Source organism: Monodelphis domestica, chromosome 3, assembly GCF_027887165.1.
Source record: "Monodelphis domestica isolate mMonDom1 chromosome 3, mMonDom1.pri, whole genome shotgun sequence".
NCBI classification, from domain to species: Eukaryota; Metazoa; Chordata; class Mammalia; order Didelphimorphia; family Didelphidae; genus Monodelphis; species Monodelphis domestica.
In genome coordinates, this window is record NC_077229.1 from 516,235,294 (window position 1) to 516,257,011 (window position 21,718).

The 21,718-nt window shown below is 37.7% G+C and overlaps 1 protein-coding gene across 1 annotated transcript in view; it reads right to left on the reverse strand.

Moving 5' to 3' along the window:
• ITGA1 (integrin subunit alpha 1) overlaps positions 1-21,718 on the reverse strand; it is a 205,327-nt gene that overhangs the window by 84,858 nt on the left and 98,751 nt on the right. Inside the window, 2 exon segments of the mRNA XM_007486289.3 lie at positions 9,677-9,827; positions 13,308-13,456. Coding sequence (XP_007486351.2) covers positions 9,677-9,827; positions 13,308-13,456 — 300 coding nt within the window.

Genomic DNA, 21,718 nt, shown 5'->3' on the forward strand with positions numbered 1-21,718 from the left:
CCTTCCTTCCTTCCTTCCTTCCTTCCTTCCTTCCTTCCTTCCTTTCTTTCTTTCTTTCTTTCTTTCTTTCTTTCTTTCTTTCTTTCTTTCTTTCTTTCTTTCTTTCTTTCTTTCTTTCTTTCTTTCTTTCTTTCTTTCTTTCTTTCTTTCTTTCTTTCTTTCTTTCTTTCTTTCTTTCTTTCTTTCTTTCTTTCTTTCTTTCTTCCTTCCTTCCTTCCTTCCTTCCTTCCTTCCTTCCTTCCTTCCTTCCTTCTTTCCTTCCTTCCTTCCTCCCAACAGGCACTCAGAGATTCAACCCCAGCATTGATTGGAACAGTAGCTTTGACTTGTTTCATTTTTGACCATAGTGAGGCTCCCTTGCTTATCTCAGGAGCTTGACAATTTAGTGCCAGACTTAGTGTGGACACTTGGATGCCTGTTGCAGTTCAAAACTCTGGAATTCAAGCAATCCAACAGCTTTACTTTCATGAAGTATAAAATACAATTTTCTTATTATATCTGGAACCAAGGGGAACATGTTTGCATTAAGATAGTGGAAGCTTCTAGTTGCAAGTCAAATGTAGTTGATCAAGGGGACAAGAGGGAAAGTTTTAGAAAAAGATGAAGGAGCTATATCTATCTATCTATCTATCTATCTATCTATCTATCTATCTATCTATCTATCTATCTATCTATAAAACATTACTCAAAAGCTCCACACAAGCAAGTCTCCAGTGACTAAGATATACATCCAGTGAACAGTCTTGACAAAATTATACTTTGTTATAGTAATAAACCATATCAAGAAGATTCCAGAACCAGCTTATATAAGCTGAGGAGAGCCAAATGTTCAATATTCCCTTTGATCATGTACACCTTGGAAATAGGCAAATGCTACATATTAGGACTTGATTTACTGATTTGTTGATTGCGTATACTTAAGAAAGAGATAGAGAAAATGATAGCTATGCAAATTAAACTGTAAAGTATTTGTTCTAGTTTTTTTTTTTTTCCTGGAAAGTCAGTTGTCAAATATTTACCAGCATACCCTTGTCTACATCCCTGTGAGTTAAAGTCCTAGTCCTTCAGGAGCCACTGCTTTTCCTAATTCGTGCACGAGCCTTTGGCTTTTGAGAAACACAAAGATGTATCACCAGGGAAACTCTGTAGAAAACTTTTTTTTGATATATTTTTAAGTGTTACCACATTTAACTATTTTTTTCTAGATCCTCTTTGCCCTTAGGGGCAGCTAGGTGGTGTTGTGGATAGAGTGCTAGTCTTACAGTTAGGAAGACTGATTTACCTTTTTGAGTTCTAATCTGACTTCAGATACTCTCTGAATACAGAATTACAGATCTCTGTGAACCTGGGCAAGTCATTAAACCCTGTTTGCCTCAGTTTCCTTATATGTAAAATGACCTGGAGAAGGTAATGGAAAACCAGTCTAGTATCTCTGCCAAGAAAATACCAAATGCTGGGGCAGCTGGGTAGTTCAGTGGATTGAGAGCCAGGTCTAGAGATGGGAGGTCCTAGGTTCAAATCTGGCCTCAGACACTTCCCAGCTGTGTGACTCTGGGCAAGTCACTTAACCCCCATTGCCTAGCCCTTACCACTCTTCTGCCTTGGAACCAATACACAGTACTGATTCCAACACGGAAGGTAAGGAAAAAAAACTACACAAATGGGATCATGAAGAGTTGGACATGTCTGAAAACAACTAAACAACTATTGCCCTAACCCTCGCATTTTCATTCCATTCACAAATTGATACAGTAGAAAATACACTTGAGGGAAAATGTGAAGGCATTTCTTTTAGACTATGCATGATCTTGGATTTTGGTAAAAAGAACATATCTAGTGAATCCATCCCTGGTCAGTGCTGCATTTAAAATCCACCTCATTTTCAGATTAAATTTGCAGTCTTCAAATAGAAGTAGAGCAATTAAAGTATATTTTCAAATCCTTGGTAGCTTTCAGACAGCAGACAGTATTTTAAGTGTAAATGGATTAGACATTTGACATGCATGGCCCAAGGGAAATGAGGCTTTGCAATGCCTACCTCAGGTGAACATTAGTTGAATGTCCAACATTTGAGCTTGTCGCATTTCTATTGACTAAAAGAGAATACATAATTTATGTGTTATTTTCTAACATTCCCTTCTTAGTCAATTTTTCCTTACAAAATGGATTGTAAAAGGGGCACAGCGAAACACTTGACAAAGACTCTTTCTTTATGTATCTCTCTCTACCATTTTTCTTTCATTGCTATGGACTACTCCCCAAAGCATGTGTACTACCAGGATGCCATGGTTTGGGTGGCTCAGTGGATGGAATGCCATGCCTGAAGTCAGAAAGTCCCAAGTTCAAATCTGACCCCAGACACCAACTTTTGTTACGCCAGGCAAATCACTTAACCTCTACCTGCAGTTTCCTCATCTGTAAAATGAGGATAATAATAACATTAACCCTGCAGGGTTATTGTGAGGATCAAATGATATAACAATTGTGAAGTTCGTAGCACAGTGCCTGGTGCATAGTTTGTTATCATTCAGTCACTCAGTCATGCCCACCTCTTTAAGACTCCATGGACCATAGCACAACAGGCCCTTCTATTGTCCACTATCTCCCAACGTTTGTCCAAGCTCATATTCATTGCTTCCCTGACACTATCTTTCTCATCCTCTGTGGTCCCTTATCTTTTTGCCTTCAATCTTTCCAACATCAAGGTCTTTTCCATAATGGATTCTCATTATATGGTCAAAGTATTTTTAGCTTCAGCTTCAGTATTTGTCCTTCCTTTGAAGAGTCTGAATTAATTGATTTAATCTCCTTGCTATCCAAGGGTCTCTCAAAAGTCTTCTCCAACACCACAATTCAAAAGCATCACTCCTGCAGTGCTCAGCTTACCTTTTAGTCCACTTCTCACAGCTACTATACATTCCTATTGGAAAAACAAATGTGGCTTCAGCACTATACACACCTTTGTCAGCAAGGTGATATCTCTGCTTTTTAGTATGCTGTCTAGATTTGCCATAGCTTTCCTTTCAATGAGCAAGCATCTTTTCATTTCATGGTTTGCAGGCGCCATCTGCAGTGATCTTTGAGCCTAAGAATATAAAATCTGACCCTACCTACTTCAATTTCTTCTCCTTCTATCTGCCAGGAAGTGATGGGACCCAAGATCTTAGTAGTGTGTTTATTTTTCATGTTAACCTTTAAACTAGCTTTTCCACTCTCTTCTTTCACTTTTTTTCCAAGACGTTTCTTAATTCTACTTCACTTCCTGCCATCAGAGTAGGATTGTCTGCATATCTAAGACTGTTCACCTTTCTGACAGCAACCTTAATTCTGGCTTTTGATTCAAGCAGTCTAGTATTTCGCATGATGCACTCTGAATGTAAATTAAACAAATAGGGTGACCATATTCAAGCCTATCATCCTTCTTTTCCCAGTATTAAATCAGTTTGTTCCACGTTCAATTCTAATTGTTGCTTCTTGACTCACATAGAGATTCCTCCGAAGACAAGTAAATGATCTGGCACTCCCAACTCTTTGAAAACTTGCTATATTTTGTTGTCATCCATAAAGTCAAAGTGTAGTCAGTGGAGCAGTAGATTTTTTTTCTGGAACTCCCCTTGTTTTCTCCATACTCCAGCAAATGTTGATAATTTAGTCTTTAGTTCCTCTGCCTCTTTGAAAACCAGCCTTTTGGTAATTTTTAGTTCCCATATTGCTGAAGCCTAACTTGCAGAATCTTAAGCATCACCTTGTTGGCATGTGAAATGAGTGGAATTGGTTGGTATCTTGAACATTCTACAGCATTGCCCTTCTTTAGGATTGGGACATAAATTTATCTTTTTCAAACCAGTGACCATTGCTGCATTTTTCAGATTTTCTGGTATATTGAATGTAACACCTAACATAATATCCTTTAGGATTTTAAATAGCTCAGTTGGAATTCTGTCATTTCCATTACTATTATTGGTAGTATAGCTTCTTAGACCTATTTGACTTCATTCTCCAGGATGTCTGGCTTTATTTAGATCAGTAACTGTACCATCATGATTATAGGTGATGTTAAGATCTTTCTTGTATAATTCTTCTGTATATTCTTGCCACTTCTTAATATCTTCTACTTCCATTAAGTCTCTTCCATTTTTGCCTTTTATCATGCTCATTGTTTTCAACATCCTTTTTCACTGACATCTCTAATTTTCTTGATGAGGTCTCTTGCCTTTCCAATTCCATTATTTTCTTCCTTCTCTTTGCACTACTTGTTTAAGAAAATATTATCTCTTTGATACCCTCTGCTATTCTGCATTTGGTTCTGAATCTTTCTCTTTTTCCTTTCCCTTCTCTTTCTTTGTCTTTCTTTCCTCAATTATTTGGAAAGTCTCATTAGATAGCTATTTGATTTTCATTGGAATGGTTACTGTCTCCTGTAAAGTATTGCAAACCTCTGTCCATAGTTCCCCAAGCAAGCATTTTATCTACCAGATCTAATTCTTTATATCTATTCATCACTTCTATTCATATTCATAGGGGATAATATTTAGGCCATATCTAAATGGTCTAATGGTTTTCCCTACTTTCTTTAATTTAAGTGTGAATTTTACAATAAGAATTTAATGATCTGAGCCATAGCAAGCTCCAGGTCTTGTTTTAAATTACTTTATAGGGCTTCTCCACTTTCAAGTTCAAAGTATATAATCAATCTGATTTTGAAATTGATCTTCTGGTGATGGCCATGTGTAGAGTTAGCCTTTGTGTTGTTGAAAAACAATGTCTGCGATGACTGGTGAGTTACCTTGACAAAACTCTCCCAGCTTCATTTTCTACTCTCAAGTCAAACTTGCCTGTTATTCCAATATCCTTTGATTTCCTGCTTTAGCATCCACATCCCCTATGATGAATGCAGCATCTTTTTTTTTTGGTGTTATTTCTGGATGTTGTATTTCTTCATAGAAATTGCTAACTTTGGCCTCTTTGGGATCAGTGATCAAAGCATAAATTTGTATTACTGTGATGATGACTGCTTTGCCTTGTATTTGAACAGATATCATTCTTTCATTTTTAAGATATGTAATGATTATCTATATTAAATCACCTATTCCCATTCATTTCAGCTTGACATCTAAGATATTGATAGTTAAACTTTTCATCTCCTGTTTGATCCATCTAGCTTACCATAATTCATAGATCTTACATTCCAGGTTCCTATGCAATAATGATCTTTATGGCATTGGACTTTCCTTTTCTCACCAGACACATCCACACAGCTGAGCTTCTATTCAGCTCTGGCACAGCTCTTTCATTCTTTCTGGAGCTGGTTGTAGTTGTCCTCTGTTCTTGCCCAGTAGCTAATGGACACTTTGTGATCTGAGGGGCTCGTCTTCCGGTGTCATCTCTTTTTATCATTTTAATATTGTCCGTGGGGTTTTCTTGGCAAAGATAGTGTAGTGCTTGGCCATTTCCTTCTCCAGTGGATTGCCTTTTGTCAGTACTCTCCAGTATGACCTATCTGTCTTGCATAACTCTCTGTCTGGCATAACTTAAGAGTTTTGTTGAATTCCTCAAGCCTAGTAAGCACCATGTAAATGTTAGCTATTATTATTTTCCCCTTCCCTATACAGTGTCCATATAGCTCCTTTTCATTACCTAAGTATTTTACTCTGTACTTGTCTTTCCCCATTGAATATTATATCCTCTCTAGTTATCTCATTTTACTAGTAAACTTGTTAGTATAATTCAGTTCTGATATTTCTATTCCCATAACCCCACAAAAGGAATTTTTTTCCTCCATAGAGAGTATTTTTTAACTAATGTATTAGTTTAAATTTACTTGTTTAAGAGTTAGGAAAAAATAATGGAGAGCAAAGAAAATGACTAAAGAACTCTTAGCTCCTTAAATATGTATTTGTTCAAAAATTTTTGTGGAAGGTCATCTGGGCACTGAGAGGAGCTTTATGTTATGATCCCTCTCCTTGAAGAACTTGTAACATGATGGCATAAACAAACATGGCCAGGAAGAATTAAATTAGATATTATGAGTTTAAGTGAAAAGGAAGTGCTATAGAGATCCAGAGAAGGGAGATATTGACTCTTGGGTCAGCAGCTCCACAAAAGAAAATAAAGAAGATCCAGAATAAGTGGAGAAAAGAGGAAGGGAGAAAATATTAGGCATTAGAGACCTGATCAAATCAAGGTGTGTAGGTCAGAATGAACAAAATCTCTATTTTGAAGGCAGTGAGGAGGCTAGCCTGATTTTTGAGGAGGTTTCATGATGGTGTAATAAGGTTAGGAAGATAGGTTGGAACAGCAGTTGAGGGTCTTGAATATCAAGTTAAGGAATTTAGACCATGGGGGGAGGGAGTGTATAGGAGAAGGACAGCATGATTCCCTGAAATCTCCTTCTTTGCCAAAGCTGGCAACACCACCCCTACTATGTTAGTCACAGACCTCCAGGACAACAAGTAAGCAGGTGAATGACCTGATTCCTCTTCTGGGAAGTCCTTCCAGCCCTCAACTACCATTATTTTTTGACCATAAGTTTCTTGAGGGGAGAGATGCTTCATTTCTTTTATAACTTCTCCCCTTCTTCCTCCTTGGGATAACCTCAGTACCTGATGCTGGTGACTAGAACAGAGACTTGCCATAGTGATAATGCTTGAAATATTTCTTGCATGAATAAGTGAAGGAGTAATGAGTGGTATTTAATGAAGATTAACCTGGAGGCAGTGTGTGTAGGTTGGATTGAGTGGGTGGAATAGGGAGAGACTGGATGAGGTAACTCTGGAAGGATCTTTGTAGCAGGGGTTGGATGATCCTTTAGGTCCTTTGGAACCAAGGCTGATGACAGACACTGCCTTTAGCTTAGTCTTAACCCTCTTTTCCTTCTACCCAACACTTCAAGGCAATGTGTGTGGCAACCATTCATTGTTTACCTCTTGCTCCACCTCTTCCTCTTTCTGCTCAAAACAGGCTCAGAAGAGTAGACTACACTCAGAGCCCTGGACAGGTTAAGGCAGTGAGATGAATGGTATTCTTCTAAGGGAGGATCAGAAAAGCATTTAAGCCTTGGGGGCAGTCAGGCACAGTGAGTTCCCCTGGGACACAGGCTCACAGCTTGCTTCAGAGTGGATTTCAATTTGGAGCAGCACAATTTCCATGTCAGTGCCCTTGCCCTCCTGAGTTTGGCATGGCCTCTCTGTGGAAAGGCATCAGGAAATTGGGGCAGCCTATTCTTGGGAGCTGGTGGCTGCTGATAGCATCTCTAGGATGAGGTCTGATGGCAGCCAGATGTCTTCTGTTTTTTGCACAGGCAGCTTACTTTGAGCCAATGCATGTTTAAATATTATTGTTAGTAACAATAAGCGCACTGCTGTGTATTTACATGGTTGCTCTTGAGAGGAGCACAGAGTACATTGTGTATTATGTAGCATATCTCCCTTTGACCAGGTTGGGGTCTTCCTTTGGAACTAAGAACTTCCCTCTGCTCTGAAGAGAAGCTGTTCTTCTTCAAGAAGTTATTCTCTGTCCTTAATCTCAGGGCTTTCCCCACAAGACTGGTCTGATTTATCCATCATACATCTTTTATGTACATAGTTCTTTGCATGTTGTCTTCCCCCATTAGACCATTATAAAGCCCTTGAAAAGAAGGTCTATCTATTTTCCACCTTTATATTTTGCATCCCCAGTGCTTAGCACAATGTCCGACACAAAGGCACTTTATAAACACAAGTTGGAAAAAAAATAAACACTAGTTGAGTGCTTGGTGTCACTGGGTTCAAATCTGGTTTCTGACACTTCCCAGCTGTGTGACTCTGGGCAATCAGTTAACTCCAATTGCCTAGCCCTTACCATTCTTCTGCCTTGGAACCAATACTTAGTATCAATTCTAAGACAGAAAATAAGGGTTTAAAAAATTAAAATTCAACTAAATTCAACTAAAATTCAACTAAAATTAAAATAAATGACTGGTTTCTATTTTTTCACTTGGGCTAACACTTGCCAAGGGATGGCTCTCCTGGTAATTCTGAGAAGACAAACTAGACCTGTATGGTTGAAGAAAAGGAAAAGCTCTTTATACGATAGATAAGGATTCTCTCATTGCTCTCTTCATTACTCTAATCCAAAAAATGGACTGGCAATCAAGAGGTCTTGAAGGTTAGGATGGAGCTCAACACCGCCACTTCCCTCCCCCACCCCCAATGTGAAGCTTGTGAAGGCTTTGGGTATTGACTCTATATTGCAGCTAAATAGCTCCAAAGAAGTGGACTCATGACCTTAACTAGGTCTTATCTAGCCTCACACAGTGCTGCCAAAACTGCAAATAGGATGGGCCAACTAGGGCTTTGGACCAAATTTAGGAGACCCAAAAATTTATATGAGGGGAGTGCCCTGCCCCACTCTGAGCTTCTTCCCCAATGTAAACTTTCCAAAAGTGATCCTTAGGTTTCCCAGGGCCTGGGGAGGGTTGGGGGTGGAGAGGAGAAGGAATCAGTGTCCTGGGATCTCTCCTCACTATGGTGGGCAGATGTAATGTTTACAAAGATGCTACTTGCTCCTGACATCAGAATTACTAGTATGCCTGTAAGCAATGCTGAGAGTGGTAGAGAGAATGCCATTGATGATAATAAACAATTATTGAATGCAGCCTCTTTCCTCCCAAAGAGCAATAAAATATGATTTCAATATTCTATTTGTTATACAGGACTCTGTAGGCTTTTCTTTCTTCTAGTTGTGTCTTGCCTTCATCAGATGATCATGAATCTATTTGACTTGTACTCCTACCTCATTATTGGAATCCAGTTTAGGGTTTATGAGAAATTTTGTTGGTGCTTTTCTTACTATACCATCTCAACAAATTCTTTGTTTAGTCATTTTTCAGTCATGTCCAAATCTTTATGACTTCATTTAGGATTTTCTTGGTGTGGATACTAGAGTAATTTGCCATTTCCTTCTCTAGCTTTTTTTTTCAGATGAAGAAACTCATATAAATAGATTTAAGTGACTTACCCAGGGTCATACAGTAATAAGTGTCTGAAGTTAGATTTGAATTCAGGAAGATGAGCCCTTCTGACTTTAAGCCTGGCACTCTATCCACTGTACCACCTCATAGTCTTCTTTATTTTGAGCTAATTATGTCATCTGGCTGACTATTTAAGGTAAACACATCAGTGGGGGCTTGTGAGCAATAGCATAGCAATGCAATCTCAAAGAAAACTTTGAACCTGGTGTCTTCTGAAGTACCTGTAATTTAACATACTTCTGCATCTTAGCAATGGACTTTATTCAAATTGAGTACGTTTTTAGAAAGTGTAAAATCTTTGGGGGAGGGAAGCATATGTACAGAGAATGGCATTTTAAAAATACATTAAAAATAGATTTTTAAGAAACAAATAAACAAAAATTGCCTTCGGAAAGACTTGTCCTGCAAATTCAATTGGAGAGGTAACCCATAAGCAAGATATGGGAGGTAGACACTATAGTGTAGTACAAGACTACTAGTTCTAGCGTCCTTAATATCTGAGTTCAAATTCTACCTCTGCTACTTAGCACCTGTTAGGCTTTGACAAGTCACTTAACCTCATTGGGTCTCAATTTCCTCATTTATAAAATGAAGGAGAGAAGAAATGACCTCTGAATTCCCTTCTAGCTCTAAATCTATAATTCTATGAGCTAGCACTTCACTTACAGCTATGGAGAATCTCTGAATATCTTCATCTTCACAGTCCTGGATGACTTCATTCAGCCGATGGTTGTCGTGGGATTCTCCATCAGTCACAATCACCATTACTTTCTTAACTCCACTTCGGGCACCCCTGGCTTTAGTGAAGGCCTCTTTTCTGAAACATATTCACAAAAAAAAAGAGAGAGAGAGAGAGAGAGAGAGAAATAAGACACCACTTCCAAGATTATGCAAAAGCTTCAAGGCAATATGTGAAATCAAAGCACCACTCTAGGTAGCTCCTAGCCCTGGAGCCAAGAGCAACAGGAGCACCCACCAGTCGCCCTGGGTGGCATGATGACCACTATTTGGAGCATTTTCTGATTTATTCCAGATGGTAGAAGGGTTGCCATTTTGCTTAATCACCACATGTTCTCACATACCAAAGCCAGAGGAGACATTGTAGTCCTGGAGATGTCAAAGGGAAGGTGGGTCCCAAGCTCACCCTAAGACTCAGAGGAGATCAGTTCTCCACACCCACTCCTTGCTTTGTAAACAGCCTTCCCCTTTTCCCTAGAGAGTTTATTATTTTTTTCCATATCAGCAGGCTTCTTCCTCTCTCCTTTTGGCAGAAGCATTTGCTTTGTTTCTCACCTTCCTTCACCCCCTACTCTGATGTTCACAGAACAGAGCTGAGATGACGAGGAGAGACAAGAAAGGATAAAATTTCTTAAGCCCTATACAGCCTGCTCTTGAATGTAAGCGCTGGATGAGGGGGAAAAGAAATCCCACATTTTAAAAATTTGATTGTGATGGAATACTACTGCTCCATAATAAGAAAAAACAGAGAAAGACTTACATGGAATTATGAAGTGAAACAAAGCAGAACCAAGAGAATATTACGTAGAGCAACAGAAATATTGTTTGAAGAATGACTTGTATATATTCACCTCCAGAGAAAGAACTGATAAACAGAAACCAGCAAGACATCATTTTACATCTACATATATCTTTTTGTTAAATGTTGTTTTTTTTAATGCGTGAAAGAAAGGGAGTGAGATACCTAGGAATTTTAATGTAACAAACAAATAAATAAAATTTAAAAACCCAATAGTTTGAATGTTAGATGTACTCCAAGTTTGGATTCATAATTTGTTTATTAACATTTTCTGAATGTGAAGTTTAGAAATTTAAAAATGTATATATTTAATTAAATTATTAATTTAATATAAATATTAATAAAAATAAATTAAAATGTATATATGTATAAATTTAAAAATTTAAAAGATGGCAAGATAGTGAATCAGAAATGAGATAGACTTTGGGATGATAACTATTGTAAAGAATGTTTAATACGATCTAGGACACAGATTGTGGAGGGGGAGATAAGACAAGAAACAATAAGAAAGAGAAATCAGGCCAGAAATATGTACAGGATGAGTAAAAAAATTTCAACTAACTTGTGTGTGTGTGTGTGTGTCTATTTGCATGGGTGTGTTCATTTTTATTTCTCTTCTTTTATTTGTCTCTCTCTAAAGATTTCGGAAAGAAAGGGGCATCACAAAAATACAACTGCACCTATATTCATATGTATATATTTTTTCCAAATATTAGGATACTGAGATATGACAATACATAGAATGAATGGCTCCTTTGGCCTGCTGTGACCTCAGCTACAAAGATAATCATTTATAGCTCGGGGTATAATGATACCCCCTTTTCCTAACCCTTCTACCTTCAAAATAGCATCTAGGATGACTGTGTGTACCTGTCCCACTTCTATCAAAGGTATATTTTCTGACTTCTATTTTCCATATACTTGAAGTCAAGAATTCTTAAAGAAAGGGCAAGATGATTTTTTTTTAAATCTAGAAACTGGCATCCTGTAATATTTAACTCTTTTATCTGACCAATGTGTTGTTAGATTCAGGCTAGACATTTACTTACAAAGCCACAAATTAACATTATCTAAATTGTATTATGTTTTTATTTGTTTTGATAAACATTTTCAAGTTACATTTTAATCTTGATTCAAGTCTTACTCCATAAGTTTGCAGACCACTAATATATTATTTTTCTTTTTCCCAATATATATTCTCCACCCAGTTGCTATTGTTCCTCAAATTTCGCCTCTAGAGTTCCAGAAGCTAAGGAGCACAGTGGAGAGAGCACTGGGTCTAGAGTCTGGAAGAATTGAGTTCAAATGTGGCCTCAGAGATTTTCTAGCTATGTGACTACAGAGCAGTCACTTTTGTCTGCCTCCATTTCCCCAATTGTAAAATGGGATGATAATAACATTATTTCTCAGTGTTATTGAGAAAATAAAATGAAAGCTATTTGTAAGGCACTTAGTATAGTACCTGGCACATAGTAGGTACTTAATAAATGCTTATGCCTTTCCCTTTCATTGATCTCTTCCTGCTGGCACATAGTGATGGGTGGGAGGAAGGAGGGAAACACACAAGCAGTTCAGTAGCCCTCCAGAAAATGGCAGCAGGTGGAAGAGAATTAAAAGAAGGAGCCCGAACAGCACTTTGTATTTTGTGGTTTGGTTTTCCCTTTCTTTGGCTCTGCCTTGCACATTTGGATTCCAGTCAAGGGCAAAAACGTTAGGAGATAAGATCTGAATAAGGCAGGAAAAAAAATCCTACTATAAATGGCAGCACTGTGGTTGTTTGTCATGAAATGAAGGGAAATCACTGAGATGGTGAAAGAGATAGCAGTTTTGTGGCATCCACGGGGATAGATAGTGCGCTATACCGGAAAGAACGCTGGGCTGACAATTGTCAGAGCCCGTTTCCGGTCCCACCTTTGCCACTAACTAGTTATTAGTCACTCTCTCTAGGCCTTATTTCTTCTCTCTATAACAGATCTCTACAGATATTGTAGCTTTAAAATTCTATGAAATATTCTGTATCTTTGAAATCATCTCCTTTGGGAAGATGGGAGAAAACGAGGAGGATGAAGGAAAATTATCCTTGATGGAATAAGTTTTTCCCTTTCATGTTTTGCAGGAGATGATGATTTAATTGGTCCCATAGAGGCACCTCTCTATAAAGCTTCTCTAACCCCAAATAATTTAAAATATTGACAAACATGTAGAATAAGTAAAAATTAGTGCTTTTCAATAAAAATCTGCTGGGTATTAGCCCTGGGCAGTGAGGTGGCTCAGTGGATAGAGTGCAGGACCTGGAGATAGAAAATCTCATCTTCCTGAGTTCAAATCTGGCCCCAGACATTTACTAGATGGGTGATCATGGGCAAGTCACATGATCCTGTTTGCCTCAGTTTCCTTATCTGTAAAATGAGCTGGAGAAGGAAATGGAGAACCATTATAGTTTCTTTGCCAAGAAAATCCCAAATGGGGTCACAAAGACTCGCATATCACTGAAACAACTAAACAACAAATCAGCCCAGGGTTCTTTTCCTCAGTTTCCTCATCTATAAAGAGGAGAGGAAGATATTGGACTAGATGACTAATGATATTCCTTCTACCTCCAAATCCATCACCCTGTGATGATACTAATCAATGACCTCAAATCTTTTAAAATATTTTGATCAGTTGAGATAACATTACAAACAACTAAGAACTAAGAAACAAAAGGGAAGAAGCCTTGGAGAGACTTTTCATTTGGTGACTCATTTCTGATGCACGCACCTTGCTGTATCTATTCCCAGAGCTGTCATTGTTTGGCGCCCTTGTCTCTGGACTATTTGGTTTGCTGCAATGAGCACTTCTTCTGTTGTTGTGTACTTATTGAGATTAAATTCATGGGTTACATTTTCTCCATATTGTACAATTCCAACCTAAAAAAGAAAGCCATTATTAGATACATATTTCATACAATGGAAATGTCAGTTTCAATTTTCCTCAATCTGAATAAATAAAATCAATACAAGACTTAGCAATGCTGTAGATAGATGCTTGGAAATCTATAGGCTTTTCCAATACTATCAATGCTTTGTTTATTTGATGCAATGTGTATCGGTAGCCTGAAGACATAAACCAGCAGTGCTAGCTATGGGTCATATTTTCAAAGCTTATTACCTTTATATATGATTCTCTTTTTGTGTCTTTTCCCTGCTTACAGCTTCCCTTCTTCCTATAGTTTCCAGCTTTCTTAATTCTCTTGCTGCCCCTGCTCATAAGCTAAAAAGTAATCAGATTAGCTGATTTTCAATTATGATATGCCTTCTGTCTAGCTATTCCCTTTTCATGTATCACTCCTTTATTCTCACAGGTACCCATATTTATGATGTCTCTTGGCCATGTCAAGAAGCATTATACACCTTAAGGTGGGATACCTGGTCAGGGCAATATATTTCCCAATGGACTGAATGGAAGCCTTGGAGGAGGAAGATGCTTGGGAATAGGGGAGTTTTAAGGTCCTTTCAAATCATGTCAGACAATTACCTGCAAACTTGATTCTCAACCCAGCTTAACCATTTCTCTATTTTATACTCTCCTGAAAGGAATATTCTTGTGCTTTTCTCAGGGCACTAGCGATAGCATCTGTCTTAAATGTTTTTACTGATATCTTCTATTTTGAAATCACCTTGAATTTGATTTTTGAATATACCTCCTTAGCAATCAGTGTCTTGAAACAAATAATGAAAAAGAAAGAGAAGGGAAGCAATTCAGCAAAATGAAACCCAACTCTGACCCAAGTCTGACAGCATACTGACTACACTGTGTTCCACATCTTGTTTCCAACCTTTGAAGACAGCATCTAATTTAAACCATCATTGCTGATGTTGCTGCTGCCAAATGCAGGAATCTCAAGGTGTGTGTGTGTGTGTGTGTGTGTGTGTGTGTGTGTGTGTGTGTGTGTGTGTATGTGAGAGAGAGACAGAGAGACAGACAGAGAGAGAGACAGAAAGAGAGACAGAGAGAGAATGTTATGCCATTGGGTGGTTGCCTATTCCTTAGTCTCAGGTCTTCTTAACTGATCTTCCTATTATATCCTTCCTTTGTAGTCATGATATCACAAGCACGAGTAATTTGCATCCTTTAGGATATGACCACTAGAGATAAACAATAATCAGTAGCAAATAGGGGAATCTATGAAGGAATAGATTAATATAATGTGCTCTAAATTCAAAGTAACTCTGGTTACAGTCAAAATATTATATACTATTAGGCACTCTTCACACTTCACACTTTTCCCTCTTCTCATGACCCTTTCAGAAACTGCTACCTAGTTGGCATATAAGTTTTTCACTTCTGCCCACTGGTAGTCATTATCAAAAGAATCTGACTTTGGACCTGGAAATATTCATGCTGAGGGGCTTTAACATGTCTTTTTTCTTCTTTTTTGCTTTTGAGAAGTCATCCAATATTTTCTTTCTCTTTTTTAGCATAGTGCCAGACCCAGATCTCTGCACTATGGATTTAAGGTTCAATTTGTTTGGCTAAAGTGGGTCTCTAGACAATGAACACTATTTATCTATGTGATCCCTAAGATTCTTACACAATTCTCTATAAGATATACTGCTTATATATTGCTTTTGATCAGTCTGCTTGCTAGTGAAGACATCACCCTCATGTCCATTAAGGTTTGTAAAAATACTTCCATATACAATGGGTTCTCTTCAATTTATACTTAATGACTCAAGCCTCTCTCCCTTCCATCCATCCTACATACTTCTGCAGAATTAATATATGCATAATACTGCGTGCATCATGCCGTTTCTCTTCAATAGTTCTTCACTGATTACAGGACAAAGCCCAAGTTTCTCTATGAGACATTCGAGATCCTCACATCTGGTTCCATCCAATCTATTCAACTGCATCTTCCACCCCTCCCCAGCTCTGTTCTTGCCAGAGAAGTATCTTAACAGTTACCCATCTAGAATACTCTTCTATTCATATATTTCACACTTTTTGGTATGTTACACCTTTGTGGATGGCCTCACTGTTCTTTTGTAGTTCTCTAATTCCATAATTGGAAAAACAGGACCATTGAATACAACACAACAAAACAAAAAGGACAGCAGTCACAGAGAATTAAAACTGGTGGGGGAAAAACAAAAACAAAAATAAGGGAATGTGAGAAAATAAGAAGAGTGGGAACTAGAAAATTAGCTCCCTGGTGAATGGCATATAGTCTCCAAGGCTGAATAATTATTATACTTGCTGTTGCCTTTGGCATAGATATGGAATAAGCCTGCTTTGGTTCTTCTCCAAGGAGAGGGGACCACAGATTAATTTTAAGTCTAGGGAAAGGGTCAGATCACAAAACCAAGAAACAAAAATAACCAAAAATAAAATAAAATAAAATAACAACCAAAAAACCCAGGCTGTCGTCTGCTTGGAGAAATTAGTCTATTTCTGGAAATGGAAGAGGCGAAATGCTGCACTCATGAAAGCAATGGACTGTTTCTGTTGAAGATCAGCTTAACTTGAATTAACAAAAGGAGATCATTTAAAAAATTTCTCCAAAATTTAAATTCATTTCACCATCACACAGTTATCTTCTGCTAAAAAGAGCTAGAGGGGTAGGAGAAAGGATAAAAGGTAGGAGAATGGGAAATTGGAACTAAATCAGGTGGAAGGAGTTGGCCCCATTATTGCCTTGTAGTGAGTAGGGCAGAACTGTCCCACGTGGAGGTTGGATTTCCATTCAACTGCACACTACCATGCTCTCATCGAACCCTAGGCTTTCAGCAGGTTGGCAACAAACATACTGGGGACCAGTTCCCTTCCGTTACTATGTTCAAGCCACTATACCAGGCTGTAAAACAGGAAAGTCTTACACCTACTCCATGGCTTTGTCCTCATGGAACAGAAATTGTCTGAGGAGAAGTAAGGATGCTCTGACTAGTCATAGTCTTTGGTTTGGCTCTTAAAACAATGAATCAGGCTCAGCACTCAATATGCCTGAAGTAAATGGTTGTAAAAATGTGTGGTAAAAATGGAGATAAATAATTTTCCTAAAAATTAATTAATTTCTCCCTTTTAGCTTAGCCCTGGTTTAACATCATCTTACATTCGTGATGGTTCATGGTGGAAACAATATCCACAATGTTCCATTAGTGTATTTCACTTTTATACCAAGTTTCACAATTTACTGGTGTTATTTAGGGTAATGTACTATTATTTGGCATATTTATATCCTCCTCATTTATTATTAAAAGCAATGTAATGTTTAGGTATTGAGGATCAATAAGGCCTCCATAATGTTTATACTGTCATATCTTTTATTGCAGGCTCAAAGTGTTTTTCAGGTTTACTTTATAGGTGCTTTTTTGCAGGCAGTTTTATGGGTTTCTCTCCATTTTGTGCAAAAGCTGGTTTGTTGATATTCCTTTGACAATAATGACAGGAATGTAACTGGCACTAAGATAGGGCTCCAAAGCAAACTTTAATGAACCCAAATTAACATCGATATTGTCATGAGTGACCAGCTTTTTAGGGTCCTTCTGAACTACATTCGGTTGTTTCGAGTAGATACTCTTGCGCGTTTTGGTTTGGGTTCTTTTGGTTTTCCAAGAACACCTGGTACAAATCCGTTTAGGTTTGTCTCCGTTCAAAGAATTCCTTTGGAAATGTCACTTCTTGCTCATAATGTCTGGCATTCTTAGGACATTGCAAATAGCAAGCTTCTGAATTACCACGCAGTAGAGCAGCGTAAGGCTGTACAACTGGATCTAATCTGAAACTCTAGTGGCTACTCTCAGCTTTGACCCAAGACAGCAAGGCAAGGTTTACGGTAAGCTTTTCTCTGAAAACATTTGTCCTGGGTCCGTCCTCCCATGGCCAAGAAGGCCAAAACCTGTTGGACAGAGGCAAGAAGAACACTGTCCAAGAAACAAAGCATCTCCTTGATCATCTACTTTTACAATTAAAATGCCACGTGAACAGGTTAAAAACATGTAGGAAAACTAAAAGCTCAGAGATAGACAACTGATACAACAGAGGAGTTATAGACTCTTCTTTTAAAAATTAAACTGCTTCAAAGCAGAAAGACAAAGTTGTAGTGGGATGTGATTAATGTTATGAATAAAAATTTGTCTCGGAGACTTTATACTAAATTTATAAATATTTACTAGTAAAGGGAAAGATAGAAATGAGACAGACAGACAGACAGACAGAGAGTACAGAGACCCTTTGAGCTTCACAGCTGGCTTTTCAAGCCTCCAGCTAAGCCCTGGAGCCTTCATTTGACTGATGACCTCCTTATGTCTGTCTCCTGGCTGGTCAGGAACTTGTGACTCCTATGGCTATTTACTGTGGTGGGTCTTCCAGAATTGAACTGGGATGGAGGTCCCCCAGATATTTAATTCATACATTAAGGTTTTATACAATGAAGGGAGCTTTCAATGTGATCAAGGCTTTGTTTGTTAATTCCTAGAAGACCCAAAGCTCTTACAAATTACAAGTATTTGTACAAGTTCTTTCAGATGCAATAAAATTTTTTGTGTAATGGTTGGTAGGCTCATATAATAATATATCAAGAAGCCCTACTTCCAGCTCCTACTACACAATCCATTTATTTAATTTATCCTTCAAGGACCAGGTGAAACCCATATCAAATGCATCTCCTCTTTGTATAAACTATTTAAATATATTTTTTCTCCTAACCTCATATGGGATTACTTTTTTCCCCTAAAAAAATCCCCTTAGCTTCTATCCTATAAGCAATACTGTGTATTGGTTCCAAGGCAGAAGAGGGGTAAGGGCTAGGTAATGAGGCTTAAGTGACTTGTCCAGAGTCACACAGATAGGAAGTGTCTGAGGCCAGATTTGAAACCAGGACCTCCCATCTCTAGGTCTGGCTCTTAATCCACTGAGCCACCCAGCTGCCTCCTATGTGATAACTTAAATCTAACTATATTATAGGTTTCTAGAGGGCAGATATGTGCTATCTTTCTATTTTATCTAAGGTTTAGTGTGATTCTGAATATAGTAGGTGTTCAATAAATACTGACTGGTTGATTAACTGATGAGCATGGAAGATTGAAAATTGTTATTTCTTTAACTTGCCTTTATTTTAGTACCAAAAATGAACTATCCAACCACAAAGATTGCTGATTTCACTTCTGTAATGGTGCATAAGTCTAAACTCATCTTTTCAATCAGTTTTATAATATCTAATACTATATTTCTGATATGTTTGATAAAAGTAAACGTCTATATTTGGCTGCTTTATAACAAGGTTAAGGCTAGAAACTTTCAGCAAAATAGTTATGGGACATTATTTAATGTTCATGGTTTATCTTAAATGTTTCTTCATTTCTGAAAATTCTTTTCTCCTGTCCTAGCATATGATATTATTTTACTTATTTTGAGTTAGTGGGATTGAATGGATTCTGGCTTGATCCATAGAAAGAAAGTCTCTTTTGATTGTTAGATTTTAGAATTAGGTGAACACATATAGGCATATACAAAACAGATAAAGGTAACTTCAGAGGACAAGGCAATAGTAGCTAGAAGGACCAGTCAAGAACATATGCAGAAAGCAGAGCTTGAATTGAATCACCGAGGAAGCTAGGGATTGATTCTAAGAGGAAGAGATGAGGAGGGAATAAATAAACATTTCAGGAATGGGGAAGAGCCAATGTAAAGAGTGAAGGCTAACATCAAGAAGACTAATGAACCACTCTGTAAAGAGATTTAAACACTAGACAGAAGAGTTTCTATTTTATCATAGAGGCAGTGGGGAATCCTGGAGTTTGCTGAATAGGTAATGATATGGCCAAGCCTGTGCCTTAGAAAAATCACTCTGACAGTCATTGGGAAGATGAATTAGATTGATAGAGAACTGAGGCAGATAGACCAGTGAGAAAGCTATGATAATAATATAAGACAAGGGTGATAAGGGCTCAAACTTAGGTTGTGGCTACATGAATAAAGAGAAGGGGGCTAATTGACTAATTAGCATCTACTAAGTGCCATTAGGTATTGGATACTGTGAAAACCACTGGAAGGAAGGAAGCCAAAAGGCAGTCTCTGCTGACAAGGCATTCACAAAATAAGGGTGAGACAATATGCAAATAACTATGTACAAACAAGATACATACAGGGTAAGGTATAAATATTCAACCAAGCAAGTCATTAGCTTGGGTTAAGGGGGTTTGGAAACAGCTTCCTATAGAAGATAAGATTTTGCTGGGATTTGAAGTGTCAGGGAATACAGGTGACAGAGATGGAAAAGTAGAGTATTCTTGGTATGAGAGACAGGTAATGAAACAGCCTGGAGTACAGAGACAGAATATATTTTTCAAAGGAATAACAGAGAGGTGAGTGTCACTGAATTATAGAATAGATACAGGTGGGTGGGGGGAAGTAAAATGTAATAAAGCTGGAAAACTAAGAAGTGACAAGGAGGTAAAGGGTCTAAAATGCCTGAGACTTTTATATTTGATCCTGGAGGTGATAGGCAGCCACTGAAGTCTTTTTTTCTTATTATTTCATAGCTTTATTATATATATATATATATATATATATATATAAAACAATACAATAAACTATCTGGTGGTATAGAAAATTTCTCCTACAATCACAAAATATTCACTTAAAAGCTCATTTCCAGGAAAAATGGCTCCCTCTACTTCTAGATCATCCTTCAGCTTATCTTGACTTTGTTTTTGTTTTGCTTTTTTAACTCAAGAGCAATCTGATGAATCAGTCATCTCGGTGTCCAATCTCTGTCCCTCACCTCTTGATAAAAAGAAAGGGATGTCATGATGAAAATGTTTGGTATTTTCCATTCCATCTATAATCTATTATAAATATTCTTCAAGCATTTAGTTAAGAAAAAAGGTAAACAACAAAACACAGTTTTTCTTTAAAAAATCCAAGCTTACAATAAGGGCATCTATCAGTCAGTAGGCAAGGATTCACAATGGCCACTTGCTTTTTCTTCTAAGTTGACAAATGCTTTTTAAAGTCAGTAGTACAAGTCAATAGCAAGTGGGTTTTAAAACCCCCTCGTGTTCTTACAGTAAGCATTTTTGATATAACTGAAGACTGAAGTGTTACACCACATGAAATTCCAATCAGTGAATGCAATGCACCTTTATAGGTTATTTTCTGTCCTTGTTATTTGAGAGGAACTGAGATACTATTGTCACCATCCAAATCCTCTCGTGTATTAAAAAGTGGCAGTAGTTACAATCATTCAATTTCAGCTCCTTTCTGGGGCTTTTTACAGTAGATTCTTAAGTATAGTTCTCAATCTTGGAAACATAGCAATGACACAAATACAAGATGCTCAATTTTTTTTACCTGCTTTAAAAATATGGTCAACATACCATTTATTTGTTATTAGTACAAAAATAATTTTGTGCTAAGAATTACGAACCATTGACTCTAGGTACTTCAGTTCACAAAGAGAATCTGATAACAGTTGAACAGTTGTTCAGTCATGTCATACTCTTCATGATCCCTTGGATCACAACCTGTCCATACTGTCCAGGGATTTTTCTTAGCAAAGATCCTGGAGTGATTTGCCATTTACTTTTCCAGTGGATTAAGGCAAACAGAGGTTAAAGGACTTGTTCGGAGTTTCATAGCTAGTAAGTATCTGAGACTGGAGTTGAACTCGGATATTCCTAATTCTAGGCTCAATGCTCAAACCACTGAGCAACCCTGTTGCCTTTTCTATCAAGAAAGGTATTAAAGAACATTTGGGCAGCAAGATGGCTTAGTGGATAGAGTACCAGGCATAGAGTCAGGAAGACTTAAGTTCAAATCTGGCTTCAGACATTTTAACTATGTGATCCTAGGCTAGTCTTCAGTGTGTTTATTTGTTTGTTCTTCCATCTTCACATCTGTAAAGTGAACTGGAAAAGGAAATGGCAAGCCACTGTAGACTCTTTGCCAAGAAAATCCCAAGTGGGGTCATGAAGGATCAGACAGGACTGAAACAACTAAACAATAGCAACTACAACAACAAAGGGCATTTGTGAGAGATGACAAGATTTGACAACCGGTTGGATAGGTGGGATGAATGAGAAGTTGAAGATGATGATGAGATCATAGATTTGGAAGACAGGAGAGTAGTGATCTCAACAGAAATAGGAAAGTTGATTAAAAAATGTTTGGAGAAGATAATGAATTCCATT